This window comes from Festucalex cinctus, chromosome 16 (genome assembly GCF_051991245.1).
Source record: "Festucalex cinctus isolate MCC-2025b chromosome 16, RoL_Fcin_1.0, whole genome shotgun sequence".
Taxonomy (NCBI): Eukaryota; Metazoa; Chordata; class Actinopteri; order Syngnathiformes; family Syngnathidae; genus Festucalex; species Festucalex cinctus.
Genome location: NC_135426.1, coordinates 18,901,659 through 18,919,696, shown reverse-complemented (window position 1 = coordinate 18,919,696; position 18,038 = coordinate 18,901,659). Strand labels below are relative to the sequence as shown.

The window sequence follows — 18,038 nt, the reverse complement described above, 5'->3', positions numbered from 1 at the left end:
CGTAAGCTCTTCAGATGATTTGTGAACTTCTTTGGTTAAAACTAAAATTCAACTTGTGAGGCTCCCTGAATGAATGAATGAGTGAGAATTTATAAATTTGTGTGACTACAAATATTCCAAAAATATCACTTTGAACCTTGCAGTGGAATAACATTGACAGTGCTGTATATGTTTATCGATTCATCCTAAAGCAGTCCAGTGGCTTAAGTCATTTAAGCTTTCTGACCAAAGGTAATAAATCAAAAGGAAAATATTGAAAATATTTCTACTCTCATGGCCACAGAGGGCCTGTGTTAACACTCCCTTATGTTATACAGTACTTGAAATATTAGGCTGAACTACAATCAATCATTTTCCAGCATCCAAATGCCATTATTGTTGTCAGGGTGCTTGTGAAACAACCCGCATGAGGTATTAGTAACTTCAACATCATCCTTTAACCTACTGCACTTTTCAAGCATTTAGTTTGGCGTCAGAGGAGCCACCTACAAACAAACAAAAAAAATTGCATCTTTTTAAAAAATTGCAGTCGGCATAACTAGTGAATTAGTAACACACTTGTGCATACAATATATATTTACAATTAAGAGCATTTAAGCAGCTGGGAATGTATGTCATTTTGATCTTAGAGTTGTTGCTGTGATTCTCTTGAAAGGGAATTTAAAGTGCCTTCAGAGTTGCGTTCGTACTCGTAAGCCGATATACTGATTTGGAGGTGTGGTCTGGGCCACTGTACCGTGCGATGCATGACTTTCAAGCTGGGGTTGCGCTAGGGCAGGGGTCCGCAACCTTTCCTGTCAAAAAAGCTATTTTAGGCCAAATAAATAAAAATACAAAATGTGTGGAGCAGCAAAACATTTGAAAATTTGTGATTTCTAATGTACTGAGGGCCCAAGAGCAAATTAAAGTTGCATCACAACATGTACATATCCATGTTCTTCTACCTTTCCTCTTCCGTTTTTGGATTTTTTTTTGTGTGTGTAATATTTCAGACTTTGTTTTTCATACTTTTTTTTTTTTTTTTTTTTTAAAGATTTTTCTGCTTTTTTTTGGGGGGGGGGGGGGTCAAATTTTTTACATTTTTGGCAATTTTATGGCCATATGGTAGTTTTCCGCCTCTCCTTTTCCTGTTTTGAACATTTATGGCTATTCTTGTTACATTTTTTTTGTCAATTGTCTGCCTTTTGGCAATTTTGTGGACATTTTAAGGTAATTTGGGAGATTTCTTATTTTATTTTGGGACATTTTTATGGTTACTTTTTGAACATTTTATTTTCTGTCTTTTTCTTCAATTCTCTGACATTTTTGGCAATTTTATGGACATTTTATTGTAATTTTCTGCTTTTTCTTTTTTTATATAGTTACTTTTTTGATATTATTCGGTAATTTTTAAAACCTTTTTGTCTACCTTTCGTCTCTCTTTTTCTGACAACTTAAAAATTTGGCCTCTGATAATTTTTCAATATTTAATCTTTTTTTTTTTTTTAAATCTAAACCATTAATTCATTGAAATAATATTTAATCTAAAAATAAAGATAAATATGTAAAATAAACTAAATTAAATACATTTTTTTAGACATCCATAGGGAGCCACAGGAGAGGGACTAAAGAGCCACATGTGGCTCCAGAGTCGCAGGTTGCAGACCCCTGCCCTTGATTGTGTCTGGAATATGACAAAAAAAGAAAAAATAGAACAACGGCTCAGTCATCCACTTGCCCTGAAAAACAAAACATCAAACACTGCTTATCGCCGCAAGAATGGGCGTAGACTAGTGGTGCTTATCTAGTAGAGTTAGTCTGTTTGGTTTCCTTTTCCTTGCACCACAATCTGGCCGTGTCCGTTCCCCCGTCCTTCTGGACTACATGACGTCAGACTCCACCACGCATTGCTCCGTGTATTCCTTCACCAGCTCCACGCTCAGGGCCTGGCGGCAAAAGTCAGCCATGGGCTTCCACAGGGGCGGGTCCAGGAACATCTGGCACATGATGTGACCCTTCAAAGTGGCCGTGTGGCGCTCAAGGTGGCTCAAGAACTGCTGGCGAACCAGATCCAGGTCTTTGCCGAACATGTCGATGTTCAGGTAGTACCTGGTGGAAAACAGAGCAGTAGTCAGTAGAGTTGCAGGGCGTTTATCCGGCGCTACCTTGAAAAGCTGCGTACCAGTCTTCTCCAATGGGGACCCGAAAGGGGAAGGTACACAGGCTCCCCACGCTTGGCTTTGATGCGTCGTCCACCATCCAGTCGATATCCTTCTTCATCAGGATGGCCATGTTACCCGGCATGGGCTTGAAAGGCTGCCAGTCTTGAATGATGGTGGCGTTCGGGAGAACCCCCCGCATCACGTCGCTCGTCAGAAAGAGCCGACGGACCGCGCCGTGGTCCAGACGTATCGGAGGAGCCTTTGGGGACGCCGGCGGCGGCGAGAGGCCCGAAAGTCGGCACTTGAGGTCCTCGGCACGGAAGCGCACCAGTAGGATGCCCTGCGGAGAGGAAAGCCACGCTGGCCTCCAAGATGGACGGACATCGTTTGGATCGGCAGCCGCCGTACCTGCTTGGTTATGATGCGATACTTCTGGAAGTCCTTGGGACCCAGCTGATCGTCGCGGGTCAGGCGGCTGACTTTCACCTCGGGGTATTTGGACTTGACCAGCTCGGAGCAAAAGCGCAGCAGGACTCCCGCCACTCCCTTGCCCCTTTCCTGGGGGGCCACGCGGAGGCCCTCCACCAGCATGGTCTCACCTTCGTCGATCACGCATACCGACTCCAGGGCGATCTGGAAGATGATAAAAGCGTTCCCAATGAGAGAAGCTGGTATAGTGAATACTTTGGGTCATAAACAAAAAAAATAATAATCTTAACTCATTAGCTCCCAGCCATTTTCACAGAAGCATTCCCGTTCGCTCCCGGCTGTTTTACTGGATTTTGACTGATTTTGCAAGGCCCACAGAATATTGTGTTCTAATGCTATAAGAGCATGGAACCTATCAAAAGAAAGATTAAAGGGGAGGAAAAAAAAGTATATTTCTATCTGTTTCCGTTTTGCAGTAATTAGCATTAAAATATAGCTAAGTTTAATCAATTTTCACATATCTATTTAGAATTGTGAGTCATTGAGCTTTTTTTCAACATGGCCCTGGTTGATCTCCTTTGCTCTGCTGCCACCTGCTGGCTGTTTGTGTAATAACTACCATTTCTGCAACCGTTATATGCAGTTGAGAGGCTGTATCAAAGCTTTCTGTATGCTCTAGCGTAAAAAACAAACAAACAAACAAAAGCATATAAATACGTCTTTGGGACACTTTAAAAAAAACACAACAAAAAAACAAAAAACGTATTTATTAATCCAAACAAACAAATTGCCAAATTTGGGATAACAGTAAAAGATCTCCTACTCACTTGTATATTTTATATCAAAAACGATATCAAATGAGTTGTTGGAGGAAAGCCGCCTGGTGAGTATGACGTACCACTTTTCCCTGTTTGCGTGCCAGGATGACTGTGCGGTTGGTTTCCTGCAGCCAGCTGTTGTACCTGGTGGGCAGGTAGTCCAGGCCTCCGTAGATGTCCTGGCTCATGGCCATGATGTCATCAAAGTCCTCCTCGGTGGCCACGGTGAACTGAAGGCCGGCCTGGGACAACGACTCGGGTAGCTGCGGCGCGCTCAGGCTGCTGTCGATCTTCATCATGAAACAACTGATGAGACAGCAAGTTGAGGAAAAAGCGTGCGTTGGATTTAGTGTGGCGACAATAAATCATGACGACACCTGATGCATTCCCCGGCATTTTAACGCTCTCCCATCGCTCAACAAATCAAACAAAAATAAGGCGAGAACCTGAAATGGTGACCAAAGGAGGCTCACAACAATGGAAGAAAAAAAAAGAAACAAAACAGACAATCGCTAAAAGATGTGTTTTTAATGAGGTTGCAATACATCACATTTGTAAGAAGTGTAACATGTAGGACTGGATACACAATCTTGGTAGCTTTACATCCAGTTGTTGATGGCAATGTTAGGCTTGTTATGTACAGTACGCATTTCCCAATATGTGCCAACAGGAAATAGCATGAAAGGGATTGAAAAGGTTTCCTGCCTGAGCATTCCACTTTTATTCATGGCAACCAACACAATTAGATCAGCGGGCCAATGGGACAAACGCTACACACGAATTCGTAAATCAACCGTCCCAACAGACGTTGGCCAGAGAGAGCTTTAGAGTGGGCCGTTGTCCAAAGACAACGGCAATAAATCACTCTGTTCCTCTGCTCAGGAAAGGAGGAACCGGAGGATCCAATGAAGGCCTGAGAACAGAGTGCAAGCGGAAGAAAGATGTTCAAGGAAAACATGTTGACGAGGGTCTCCCACATCACGGTCAGTGACAGCCGGCAACGTGTGCATTTTACAGGCTAGGCAAACCCGGTCCAATTGACCTTACTGTGGCACGCCCCTCTCCGCTCACAAAATCCGACGCGCAAGCTCCATTGTACCGTTTACCGGTCAAAATGAGCTGAAGTGCATTCACAGTAATGGCAAAGTTGTCAAATCTTCCTCCAAAACAATCGGCCAATTGGGCCAAATGGCCGATTATTTTATCATGTTACCGAAGAAAACCGAAATTTCCAACACTGTGAAAGTAGCTTGAATGCATCATTTTGCTTGCGTACCATTAGCAACTAGCAAGTGTGTAGCGTATGTTATTCTGGTTATTCTGTTATCCCTAAGCCTCCTTTAAGCTGTTTAATGACAACGCAGTTGGAGTTAACTGTAAAACTAAATACATAATAATTACATCCACTGTATATTTAAATAAAACATGCTTCGTTTTTAAAACATTGCTAGCTTAGCGCTAACAGGAAGTTAGCATCGACTTCGGGAGTGTTTTTTTCTTCAACTAACGAATATCCATACAAAAAATCTTGTGGGAACACATACCCACAGATGAGATAACACTACGCAAGGGCACAAATTCTTCCCAATGTGTGAAAAACGAGTTATTTTAATAGAATTCAATCGCAAGTTTCTTCTGTACTCGCTTTAAGTGTGTACACACTGATGCCACACTGCCCCCCCAAGAGGCCAAAAACTTTTTTCGACGTTAACGGCCAAATAATGCACAAAATCACTTTTATGTTTTAATGTTGCCTCGCCAAACCTCTGGAGCAAAAGTGAGAAGGAACACACCGTGATTATCCTGTCCGGACGGTGCGGCAAAAAGGAGTCATGGCGGATCCCGCTCCCATCCAAAAGCTCCACGCCGTTGCTAACACTCGCACATAGCGCTGTCATGCAGCCCTAAACTTGGAACAACAAGAAGAGTCACAGCTGAAGCAAGCAGTGATAATAAACAAGCATTGCCAGAGGCTAGAACACAACACATTTATCACAATCAAAAACTATTCCACCGTACGCAATTAGTTTTATTTTTGGTAAGCTTTCAAGCAGACAAATCATAGAATGAAGACCCGGTGCAGACTTAACAATTCACGGCCGCTTGCTAAGTGATTTCTTGTTCATCCAGACAACGCCGCTTCCGACGACGTCAGCCGGGTCCAAACGTCTTGTCCCTCTGTAAGGTAACGCGCGTTAGTCTCCACACACTGAGCACTTTAACATGGCATGTGTCATGAAAGCGGACGGCCTTACCTCCACCAGTCTACGCGTTGACCAGCTTTGCTGCTTTCCTGACGCAAAACGCATATGCTTGAATGATCTGGATTCATGTTTACGACACATAATAGGCAGGAAAGTATAGATTTCATACATCAACACAATCATAATCTGTTAGCCAGAACTTATTCTGATATATTTTGGGTCTCATCTGAATATTGTCCTGGTGTGTTCAGGACAAAGCAGGCTGAACGCTGTGGGCCCAAATGTCTCCTGTTATCAAACCAGGGTCAAAGTGAGGAGAGGATAGTGTTGGGGGATGGGGGGGGGGGGGGGGGGGGGGATTATCCTGCTGCTACTGCTGCTTGCATTGCTTCGCTGAGTGGAATAAATAAAATCTAAGAAGGGCCCCCATGGCGTTGAATTTGGGATAAATAAGATGGCATGCTGTCCGCACTTGTGTGTCCAACATTCGTGATGTCCTCTTTTTCCACGTCCCCTCTTAACAAGGCATTGTGGCTCCGGAGCTGTGAACCCTTTCATTATCCAATCCTCGATCATCAAATTGTTTGTCTTCAAGCCAAAACCATGTCCTGAATTATCCTTCCATACCAAATATGTCATCCGAAAGGGTCCCAGTGCCAACACAGACATGGATTGCGAGGCTTAAAGGCGCTTCTCACTTTCAGATGATTTTATTCGACTAAATTTAAAACGGACCCACATTTATTTGTGGATAACCTACATCAAACTGAGATGAAAAGTGTCATGCTAATAATAGAATTATGCTTATCTGAACATTTTTCAATTTCACTGAAGATAACATTAAATTAATCCAAAATACAGTCTAGATGTGGTTAAAATTTAGGACATTTCATAGCACGTGAAGACAGGGACAGTACAGTATTTCTCTAGCATGTTAACAAAAAACAATAAACGCTTTCAAAAATTGAAGCTAACAATTGAATGGAAAGAACCACAAATATAGCATCAGTTAACTCATTGGCTCCCAAAAACATATAAATACGTTCTATTTGAAATGTTTTAAATGTCCCAAAGAAGTATTTATACGTTTATTTTTATTTTTTAATGCTAGAGCATAGAGAAGACTTTGATGCAGCCTCTCTACTGCAGAGAATGGTTGAAGCAATGGTATTAATTACATAAACAGCCAGCAGGTGGCAGCAGAGTATAAGAGATCAACCAGGGCCATGTAGCAACAAGCTGATTTCCCCACAGTTCGAAGCAGATTTGTAAATGATTAAACTTAGCTATATTCTAATGCCAGTTGTTGAAAACTGAAACAGATAGAAATATAATTTTTTTCCTGGTGAAAGAAGAGAGACTAATCTTTCTTTTGGTAGGTTCCGTGTTTTTATAGCAATAGAACACAATTTCCGTGGGCCTTGCAAAATCAGTCAAATTCCAGTCAAACAGCCGGGAGCAAAGAGGGTTGCTTCAGTCAAAATGGCTGCGAGTGAATGAGTTAATGAGCTCCTCTCATTTTCATTCACCGAATGCTTTTTAGTTTGGACTCTTTGTCGGGACTTTTGCAGTGGAGTTTGTGTGATGACAGCTCGCCAAAATGTGTTTATGAAAGGGCAGCCTCATGTTGTGCTTGCCTATTTTCTCTCTTCCTCCCATGATTAATACACTCTTTCAATCCCAAATACCAAACTGTCAAAAGGCATCAGCTCACATTCAACTTCTCCCTCGCCCTCTCTCGCTCGTGCTCTCTCTCCTTCGTTTGAGAGGGTGCTGGTCACCCATTCGTTGCTGACCCGCATATTTGAGTGAAGATGTCCTCTTTGCATCACTTCAAAGGGGCCAATGGCAGGCACGGACGCATCTTCGAATCACATCCTTTTTGGAGATGTTTCATGTAGTCGCTTGACTTCTTTCTCATTGTGGGGAGAAGATGAGGCCCCATGTTTGGACTGATATTGGACTTTGCACTGGTCCCCCAACATTGTAGTCAACCACACTGGTCCTGACCTCCTCTAGGGTTCTTGTGTCCTCGGCCTCTCAAGAAGTCATGTCCGCAGGAAGTCTGCTATTTTGAAGGTCACTTCACTGTCAACAGCAAACTTATCCAGTTATTTTATTTATTTATTTATTTTTGCAATTGATAGCAAATTTCAAACACATATCCTCCAGAGCGGGGTTGTCAAACTCATATTAACTCATTAGCTCCCAAAGACGTATAAATACGTTCTTTTAAATATTACCAGTGTACCAAAGACATATTTATACGTTTTTAATGTTGTTGTTTTTTTGTTTTTTTGTTTTTTTTTATGCTAGAGCTTTGATGCAGCCTCTGAACTGAAGATAACGGTTGAAACAATCTTAGTTATTACAATAATCGCCAATAAAATGGTGTCTTCATCACACAGTCTCCCAGCGATAACTGATGACTGGCCATAAAATTAAGTCACTGTCGTGACTCGTCACCTTGTCATCCTCAATTATCATTTTAGTGCCCTGTGATTGGCTGGAAAAGTGATGGCTGTATCGGTTCGATAAATCGTGTAGACCCCAAAAAGCAAAAATGCGTGTTGTTGAGATTGACCAGTATCCGCCGCACGCTTGAATTTTCAGACAAGTTTTTAGCTACAGCAGTGCCGTGATTTTGTCATTTACATGGGCCGATGCCAGCCGTCTCTCAGGGCACCCTTGGGCCCGGGCATCCTGCCCTGCTACGTTTCCAGTGGAAATTCCCAGCGATCATCAATCCGAACATGCTGCTGTCCCATATTTGTCGTTCTGACGAAAGTGTCCTCCAGAACAAAACAAGTGACAGCGTCGGCACTCTGAATGTGGAAGGTTGTATATAGCTCGTGTGTGTCATCAAGATGGCTTTGGCAATTGAGTTACATGAAATGGAACGGGATGGCGGGCGTGCTCATTCATCATTTAAGTGGGGAAAAGAACACAACGGCAGAGATGTGTAGTCATATTGTGCAGCTGTACCTAATGTTGTGTCCAACTGAAGTTGACAGAACCGCTTGAACATATATGACAATTTCTTTTTTTCCCCAATCATATTGGTGCCTCCAAAATGTCAATATGGTCATTTTCCTTCATCAGCATCTTTCCTGCACAAGCCCCTTAACTTGCCCCCACCAGGGAATATGAACAAATTCGAAACCATGCAAATACCCAAGCTATGCATCCTAAATATTGGGAAGCAGGATCCAGGGTGACATTGGGTTTTTTTCCCGGGAGCAACTGAAGGATTGAATCCACACATGAACGCATCAGCAGCATCACCGGGGCTCCTCTGCGAACAACCTCAGAAATACCGCACAGAAATAGGCTATGTCAGCTTCGCGTTGTGGGGTGGATGGAGGGGGGGGGGGGATTCCGTAGCATCCGACGCTATGTACGACGATGGAGCCGCGCATAAATCCACCAAACTGTTCGCAAATAGAACGCCACAAAGAAGAGAGATGTATCGCTCTCGACCGCCTCTTCGGACGCACCACAATCGACGGGCGACGTTCCCCCCCACACACACACCCCCCCGAGATGAACCTGAAGCGGTCAGTCGGCCTCTTACCGAAGGATGAGGCTCAATGCCGTGCCGTACTATGGCGGGCGTCCTTGGATGCTGGAGGTCGTGGATGGTGGAAGCTGCTTCCGCTGATGAAGAGGCGACGAGCGACGTATACTCCGCGGCTGCGGGATCGAGGCACTCTAGCCCCGCCCCTACCAGTTGTCCGCGTCGAGCCAACTGGAGGAGCCAACTGGACTCACTGGAGCGACCCAGAACCCCTCCACCCCCCCCTCCTCTTTCACGAATACTGCATGTGCAAGGAATTCCAAGGAGCAAGCAAGAAAATTCCTCATCTTACCGGAATCACCGTATCATGCTTCTTACCGCCGTCCTTTTTCTTATCGGTTATTATGTTGTAATTGTATGATGAAATGTACAATGCTGTCCGAAAGGAAAAATGAACAAATAAATCAAACCAAACCGTTTTACGGCATATAAATAGAAGAAATTCTTGTAATGAATAGTAATTTTCGGACCCATTAAAAGTGACGTGAAACGGAACTAAATTTCTTGCGCTAATGTTGGTCGGCCTACGCATCATTTACTGCACAACAGCAGTGTGCGTGTGTCCATTATTTATTTATTTATTTTACAAAATATTTTAATGATTAAACCTGGCAAATTCACCATATTAAGTAATTAATATATGACGCAGGATGCAAGCAAAGTATTTTAGTAATAAATAAAATAAACGAATGAATGTGCATGACTCTCATTTTTTAACGGAACTCCTAAATCATGTCATTGTCAATCCCGAGCCTTTTCCAGGCTCCAAATCTCGCGTGTATGTGTGTGCGCGTGTGTTTGACTAGTGTCAATATGTTCTCATCAACGTGTGAAATCAGGCTGCTGTGCACAAATCAATTGGAAAAGTCGTTTGTTTCATTAGCACTCTTCCTATTACTGACAACCAAATGAAAAAAAGTCACACTCATACCCGATACTCATCATTACACAGCGATTTGTACACGGTTCCTCCACTTAAAATCCACTTGTAACGATTTGAAAGTCGGGAATGAGTATATGATTTTAAACTAACCCCCATCATTCCCTACTCCCAAATCCTTTTCGCCAAACACTCCCACAAGTGATGAAAATCCTCAAACTGGTAACCATGAGTATCCCCCCCCCCCATTTCAAAGCTTTATACATAATACCAAAACAAAATATGCATGTGAGATGCATATTTGGTATTTGTCCATTAGGAGCCGCCATCCTCGTATCCTACAGTAGTGTAGCATGTGTGACTTTGAATGTGTAGGGCTTTAAAAGGCGGGGCCTGGCCAAATGGCAGAGTTACTTGTGCGCCTGCTGCACTCGGATGTTAGCGGCAAAGTAAGAACAGACCGGCCAATCGGCGCTCGGGATAGAAAGTAAGAACAATGACAACCTGCTTGAGCCAATCGCGTCGATCCGGTGGACTTACTTTTGACCAATCACGCTGCGCCTCCCGGAGGATGCGGAAGCGGCAGAGGAAGAAGTCCGTGACAACGAGCATTAATAAATACATGCTTAAGTAAACATACACTACTCACAAAAAGTGAGGGATATATTTGGCTTTCGGGTGAAATTTCAGGACAAACCTGAAATGCAATCAAAGCTTTATAAGTGAACTTAATGTGACCTCCTCTAAGCTTTTGTGCAACTGTTAAATGTTTCAGTACTTTGTGCACAAGTTGTTGTCCTCTAAAGAGGAGCTTCACGGCAAAATTCACGACGACTCCAACTTATTAGGGAACGGCTGTTGGAGACTGGCTGACACTCGCTACACATTAGCACGACAAAATATCCACGTCACTAGGGAGTGATTGCCAAAACAGTCCTCCTTTCAAGTGTTGCTGTCGTTTCATCTGTAACCATGGAGATATCTCCGGTTGTGACATCCGGAATGTTGCTGTGAAGGAATAGCGCCAGAACTCCATTTCCCAGGATCCCACGCGAGCGCCGATTTGACAAGCAGCCAATGGACGCCATGACAGGCCGGCACATGACGTCGGTGGGCTGAAGAAAGTTCCTGGCGGCGAACAGCTCGACGGTCCCCCACGGGAGAATCGCGCTTTGCGGGTGAGTCCGCACGTTTGGCCGCGACACAAGCTGCGGACTGCTTCGCGGGAGTCGTTCGGTAGACTTTGGCCGACGTATGGGCCGATCGTGTGCGAGAAGGGCGAACTGTTTGCTGGGAACGAGCTTTGCTGGGCGTCAAGGGCCTCGGCTATTTCCTGGTAAAGTCCTTCTCAGCTGTGCCTGTTGGAAGGAACAAGTTGGAAAAGTTGACTGCAGGCGCCACACGAAAACTTTCTCGCCTCTCGTTTTCCTGGCCGAAGTCCGCAAGCCGTCAACTTCTTCGCGATGTCGAAGTGTAACAGAAGGCACGTTTAGCCATCGAGCTCTCACTGTACCCCAGGCCTCCCAGTTTTGTTCACGGCTGATATTGCGTTTCCCATAAAACTCTTCGTACGAGTTTGCTCTTTCGCGATCTCCCTACGAGTCTCTCCTTAAGTGACGAGTGAATAGTCTTAGTTTGCCCAACTGTCACTGTAGCATTCATGACTGTACTGTGAATATATGAGTGCACATGCGCAGTTGGGTTTGCCAGCCTCGGTTGTGTTGTGCTTTGCCGTGTAGCCAGACTAGTACTTCATTAGTAAGTTAGCAAATACTAAACGCTGCTACATGTACATGCACCACAGCAAGCAACGGCTCCTGTACTTCTTGTGGTCTGCTCCAAGGTTAATTTTGGTCTAGTTTGGGCGTTTGGTGGCAGGAATGAGCGTAATGTCAAAAAAGGTGCATATATCAAAGCCTTGAGCTATAAAAGAAGCATACGAATATTTAGAGTATCTTCCTTACGACACGCATTCCGATCAAAAGCAAAATACGAGCCTCATATTTTTCTCTGCTTTCTGCATGTCCTCGTGTCCTTCAGCCTGTGGAACAGTAAATGATGGCCTCACCGGTCTCCGTCTACAACTCCAGCGTCTTGGACGCACACATCTCCAGCGTGAGTGAGACTTTTGGTGGACGTCGGTGAGGGAGGAATAAGAAATGAAACCCGCCTGTGTTTGTCCCTTTAGACCTCCCGAGAGTCTCTGAAGATGGAGTTGTTGGCCGACGTCACCCTGTTGCCCGGAGAGGAAAGAATCATAGGTGAGGGAAGACCTGTCGCTCTCAGTTGATCAGTATTTTTGTTGACTTCTTCTTTTCCTCCGCAGACAAGGACATCATTTACATCTGTCCATTCAGCGGCGCCGTCAAGGGCAAAGTGTTGATCACAAACTACCGACTTTACTTTAAGAGCTCGGATGCGGTAAGCACGCATTGTAGCTATGTCTTATTATAAACTTGCATTTTAAATATTGGAATAATAATTACAAAATGCATCGTACTACTCGGAGCTTGGCATTTGGCTTCAGGATTGGAAAAAGGAATTTACTTTTTTTATTTATTTATTTTTTTTGTCTCTCCAGGATGTGGCGGTGACACTGGATGTTCCTTTGGGCACCATCAGTCGCGTCGAGAAAATGGGTGGAGCGTCAAGTCGAGGAGAAAACTCGTACGGACTGGACATTACCTGCAAGGTCCTTGTTGCTCAGCTACCTGCTCTTTGGGTCCACGTGGGGTTTCCCACCTTTCTTGATTATCTCCTATCAGGACATGCGAAATTTGAGGTTTGCACTGAAGCAGGAGGGCCACAGCCGGCGAGACATCTTCGAGCTGCTCTTCAAACACGCCTTCCCCGTCTCGCACGCCCTGGTAAGGACACAGTCGTGAGTGTGTAAAGTCTGGCCCATTCCAAGTTTATCAGCCAGCCATATATTATTAAAAAAAACAACAACACAATTACGGATGTTCAATAAGCCTTTTTTGTTTGTTTCAGACCGATACCAGTATGAGCTATGATCTCTTGAGTAATCACAGCACCGATACCACAAACACTTTTGAATACATAAAATTCCCCCGCCCCACAAAAAAAAGAGAAATAATTTTAAAGACCTCTAAATTCCAATATAGCACTTATTCTTTAAAATGCATAAAATGAATGGCATTTTTTTATATTCTTGTAGTACCTATTTCCTGATCATAAAATAGCCACAAGTCAACTGTCACAAAACCTTTCAATAAGGCCTGCAAACGGCCTGATACAATACCTGATTTCGGTATTTGCTCATCCCTTTAAAAAAAAAAAAAAAAAGTCCATATCAAAAGGCACTCGTTTGTTTTTATTACAAAGGCAATTTAAACAAAGGTCACACTTTTTAAAAATATTTTTCCAAATCAAAAAATGTTTCATCCAAATTTGTAATTTTTTTTTTTTTACACTTATTTTAAATATGACAAACAAATTTGATTGTTTCAATTTCATTCTTTTTGTAAAACGTGTTTTAAATCTTACCAAAATAAAATAAAAACATATTTATTAATAAAGAATGTCTTATTATAAATAAATCGACTTGTACAAGATACCACTTAGAATTGTTTTTTAAATAATAATAAAAAAAAAAACTTTATTTTTATGTTTTTGCTTTAATTTAAAATTTTAGCAAAAGTTCAGTGTTAGGCATCAGTTTTTTCTTTGAAAATATTCTAAGTAGTTTTGGAAATTGTCACAATGTTAAATGTAGAACTGAAAATAAATTAAGTTATAATTCCTTTTTTCTTTTAATTAAAAAGAGGTGCTTTGTCACTGTTAACGCTCAGTCTAACTTACGACGTAATCCCCTCTCTCTTCCTTCAATTTTTCTTGTGTGACATCCATCCCTGATGTAAATGCTCTCGGTTTGATGCCGTCTGTCCAGCCTCTGTTCGCGTACGTGACTCAGGAGAAGTACGAAGAGAACGGCTGGAGCGTCTACAGGCCCGTTGAGGAGCTCAGGCGGCAGGTATGCCAAAAGGGTGAGGGGTGGGAAAAAAAACCCGATGTGTGACGGTGGGTGTATGCGTGTATTTCAGGGTTTGCCAAACAACAAGTGGCGCATTACTTTCATCAACAAAAACTACGAGCTTTGTGACACGTACCCCACTGTGCTGGCTGTACCCTTTAAGTGTAAAGAGGAGGACCTGAGGAGAGTGGCTTCCTTCAGGTCCAGGGGCCGCATCCCTGTAAGTTGACGAGGATGGTTTGGTTCCGCTCGGCGCTTGATGATCCTAACTCCGCCTCAGGTCCTGTCCTGGATCCACCGCGAGAACCAGGCAGTGATCGCACGCTGCAGCCAGCCGCTCGTGGGCATGTCGGGTAAAAGGAACAAGGACGACGAGCGCTACCTGGACCTGATCAGGGATGCCAACGACACTGCCAAGCTCACCATTTACGACGCTCGCCCCAACGTCAACGCCGTGGCCAACAAGGTCAGTCGGCTTCCCCCACTGACCTAAATAGATGACTGGATAGCCGATAGGCCAAGACTTTTGAAGTCGCGAGGCCGCCATATTGCTCCTCTCGGCATACAATCCAGTATCAAAATTGGAGAACATTTGAGCGAGTACTTGGTAGAAACAGCATGATGTATGATGTTCTAAAGTTGTCAAACGCAGAGGACTTCAGACATTTTACAACGTGCCCTAAATACATGTATACATGCTCGCGAGATGGGAGGAGCAAGATGGCCGCCCTGTGACTTCAACGGCTTGCACGGGGGTGTATGCGCTATCGGCTATCCGGTCATATATTCAGATCAGTGGCTTTCCCCAACGCCTTGGATCTCTCTCCCTCTTTGACCCTTGACCTTTCGCAGGCCACGGGAGGCGGCTACGAAGGCGACGAGTACCACAACGCCGAGCTGGTCTTCTTGGACATCCAGAACATCCACGTCATGCGGGAGTCCTTGAAGAAGCTTAAAGACATCGTGTACCCCACTGTCGAGGAATCCCATTGGCTGTCCAGTCTGGAGTCCACACACTGGCTTGAACACATCAAGGTCATTCAGCTTTTCCAGTTTCGTCACGACAAGACTGTCCTCCTTTTTGGAGGCAGGGACGCAAAAGTTACTTTCTGTGTGTGTGTAGATTGTGTTGTCAGGAGCCATCCAAGTGGCAGACAAAGTGTCCAGCGGCAACTCAGTGGTGGTCCACTGCAGCGACGGCTGGGACAGGACGGCTCAGCTGACGTCTCTGGCCATGCTCATGCTGGACAGCCACTACCGCACGCTCAAAGGACTGCAGGTCAGTCGCCGCGCCGCGCCGCGCCGTCCCGCAAGTTCTATCACGGCGGTAATCAAACACTTCGGTCTCTTCAGGTGCTCATCGAGAAGGAGTGGATCAGCTTCGGACACAAGTTTGCGTCCGTAAGGAACTTTTTCACCGGTCTGTCCCAAGCCGTGCAGTGGATGTTGACTTGGTTTCACAAAAAATGTGTGTGTATGCAGAGGATAGGTCACGGTGACAAGAACCATGCCGATCAAGACAGGTCGCCCATCTTTGTTCAGTTCATGGACTGCGTATGGCAGATGACCAAGCAGGTATGAGCGTCACTCAATTGTTGGCATTTGTGGGCTTCTCTCAACCATCTGCAACTCATTCTTGCTGCCACTCCAAATTTGAATGGCAGATGAATACAGAGTTAAAAAAAAAAAATTAAGCTATTTTGCTTTGCTTTTTTAGTAGGGGTGTGACGATGTATCGATATCGCGATAAATCGTGATACTTTGTCTCCAAATAGATTATTGATACGCTGACGCAAGTATTGTGATATTTGTAGTTAATATACAGCCACTATAACGGCTCCATTGTTCATTACTTATTGAGCAATTACTAGGCGGGCCGCTAGGGGTGGGCAAAGTACCGATGCCAGCTATCGATATCGGGCAAATAGGCTGTTTTACAATCATGAAGTAAAAATTAGAAAGGTAGAAAAATTCTATAAATTTCACGCAGTGTTGAGAAAAAATGCTTGTTTTCTGAAAAGTGATGCTTCTGGGGGTGCAAGGATTCTTCTGGACACCAGCGATATGTTGTGATAAAAATAGTTGTCAAGCACAGTATAAAGTAATGTAGGCGATGCTGGAACATTTACATGAACGTCACAAGCTGTTTTGTCCTTTCCCCGCAGTTCCCCACGGCCTTCGAGTTCAACGAGCGCCTCCTGCTGACCATCCTGGACCACCTTTACAGCTGCCGCTTCGGGACCTTCCTCTACAACTGCGAGAGCGCGCGAGAGCACAACGTGAGCGTGACGGCGGAGAGGGGGAACGCGTGCCGCAAAAAAGCAGCTGACCGAGCGTACGCGTGTCGTTGGCAGGCCCTGCGGGTGAAGACGGTGTCGCTGTGGTCGTTGGTCAACAGTAAGACCGACGTTTATTTGAACCCTTTCTACACGCCCGAGTCGGGCAGGGTCCTCTATCCGGTGGCCAGCATGCGCCACCTCGAGCTCTGGGTCACATACTACATACGCTGGAACCCGCGCATCCAGCAACAGGTAGGAAATTCACACGCGCGCACGTCAGTTTGTCCTGCGTGAGGTAATTTTAATTAACTAAAACTAACGAAAAATTTGAATTAAAAAACTAATGAAATAAAATAAAAATTAAAATGCTTTTTAAGAAAACGACTAACTGAATATACATTTTATGTTTAAAAAAACTAAAAAAAAACTAATTGTAGCAAAAAATGTCCTTCGTTTTCGTCTTTGGTAATTAATTTAATGCATGAGCCTTTGGGGATAATTTAAAATTTTATGTTAAAAGGATACTTGACTCATGAGCCATTTTTTAGCAGTAAAAATTTTATATTTTGTCTATAATAAATGTGATAACGTCATCATTTCTCTTGTACAATTAATAACTTTAAAATTAAATGTTTCCACTTGCTGTCGATTGAAGATGACATCACATGTGCTGAGGAAGTTTGTAACGACCAATCGAAGCTCACCTTTTTTTTTAATCACAATATAAAGGTCACATTACGATAATTATCACGATATTGTGGGGAAATTGGCGATACAAAAAGGTCACAATATTGTAAAACAAAAAAAACAATAACTAAATAAATAAATTTAAATATACTATATAAATATATATAGGCCAATACAAAAATATAAAAAAATAAATAATAATAATAATAATAATAATAATGATAAGAATAATAATAAGAATAATCAACAATAATAATAAAACTAAGATCATGAGATTTCTTCGCCTGAAGACTTGTGTCCATTTCCCCGCCACTTTCATGAGGCGCTCCCCCTAGTGGCCCGCCAAGTAATTGTTCAATAAGTCATAAACAATGGAGCCGTTCTAGTGGCTGGTTAACTACAAATATCACGATACTTGCGTAGATGTATCGATAATCTATCGGGAGACAAAATATCACGATATCGATATATCGTCACACTACTATTGCATAGGCCAATATCGCGATATTGATATTTTTTTCGATGTATTGTGCAACCCTACACACAATACACTTTTTTTTTTTTTTTTTTTTAACTAATACTGAAACTAACTAAAACTAAGCATTTATTAAATAACTCAAACTACAGAACCACCCTAAAAACTCACTAAATTTAAAACTCGAAATAAGCACTAACTAAAATGAAAATTCCAAAACTATAATCTAACCCTGGTTCGTGCATGATCGTGTTGACGTTGTTGTGTATGTGCGTGGCAACAGCAAAGTCCAGTGGAGCAGCGTTACCTGGAGCTGTTGGCGCTCCGCGACGAGTACATCAAGAAGCTGGAGGAGCTGCAGCTCTCCGACTCGACGGCGCCCCCTTCGGTGCGTCTGGCCAACAGCGGCTCCAGCGCCAACACCTCGTCGTCGTCCACGTCGTCCCCCACGCAGCAGCAGCAGTACACGCACCTACACACGCCACTCTGATATGCGCGCGCACGCTGCTCACTGCTGGTGCGTCTGTGCAGTGCTAACAGGATTTTTTTCCATT

The 18,038-nt window shown here is 43.6% G+C and overlaps 2 protein-coding genes across 12 annotated transcripts in view; one reads left to right on the top strand and one right to left on the bottom strand.

Annotated features, from left to right (window-relative positions):
• Positions 1-18,023, top strand: part of mtm1 (myotubularin 1) — a 21,018-nt gene extending 2,995 nt beyond the window's left edge. Inside the window, exons 3-18 of one of the 4 annotated variants that reach the window (XM_077500960.1) lie at positions 4,271-4,371; positions 12,090-12,164; positions 12,238-12,310; positions 12,376-12,470; positions 12,631-12,741; positions 12,815-12,916; positions 13,960-14,043; positions 14,114-14,263; positions 14,324-14,509; positions 14,896-15,078; positions 15,167-15,322; positions 15,397-15,444; positions 15,526-15,618; positions 16,209-16,322; positions 16,398-16,574; positions 17,768-18,023. In XM_077500960.1, coding sequence (XP_077357086.1) covers positions 12,105-12,164; positions 12,238-12,310; positions 12,376-12,470; positions 12,631-12,741; positions 12,815-12,916; positions 13,960-14,043; positions 14,114-14,263; positions 14,324-14,509; positions 14,896-15,078; positions 15,167-15,322; positions 15,397-15,444; positions 15,526-15,618; positions 16,209-16,322; positions 16,398-16,574; positions 17,768-17,974 — 1,839 coding nt within the window. In that variant the 5' untranslated portion in view covers positions 4,271-4,371; positions 12,090-12,104 and the 3' untranslated portion in view covers positions 17,975-18,023. Of the gene's footprint in view, positions 1-4,270; positions 4,372-11,111; positions 11,228-11,753; positions 11,951-12,089; positions 12,165-12,237; positions 12,311-12,375; positions 12,471-12,630; positions 12,742-12,814; positions 12,917-13,959; positions 14,044-14,113; positions 14,264-14,323; positions 14,510-14,895; positions 15,079-15,166; positions 15,323-15,396; positions 15,445-15,525; positions 15,619-16,208; positions 16,323-16,397; positions 16,575-17,767 lie in introns of those variants that run through there. The other 3 variants (XM_077500959.1, XM_077500963.1, XM_077500961.1) reach the window with 3 other exon arrangements.
• Positions 1,064-9,405, bottom strand: nat16 (N-acetyltransferase 16). Of its 8 annotated transcripts, none has more exons than XM_077500969.1 (7): positions 9,167-9,405; positions 5,644-5,710; positions 5,182-5,566; positions 3,469-3,694; positions 2,550-2,774; positions 2,162-2,481; positions 1,064-2,088 (listed from the first exon to the last, which is right to left on the bottom strand). In XM_077500969.1, the coding sequence occupies exons 4-7, from the start codon at positions 3,685-3,687 to the stop codon at positions 1,860-1,862; spliced, it is 993 nt and encodes a 330-aa protein (XP_077357095.1). In that variant the 5' UTR covers positions 3,688-3,694; positions 5,182-5,566; positions 5,644-5,710; positions 9,167-9,405; the 3' UTR covers positions 1,064-1,859. The 8 variants fall into 8 exon arrangements, with proteins under 8 accessions (XP_077357095.1, XP_077357096.1, XP_077357093.1 ...); XM_077500970.1 differs by lacking the exon at positions 9,167-9,405 and having other exon boundaries at positions 5,182-5,292; positions 5,479-5,566; positions 5,644-5,925; XM_077500967.1 differs by having other exon boundaries at positions 5,182-5,710.
• Positions 18,024-18,038: the final 15 nt, after the last annotated feature.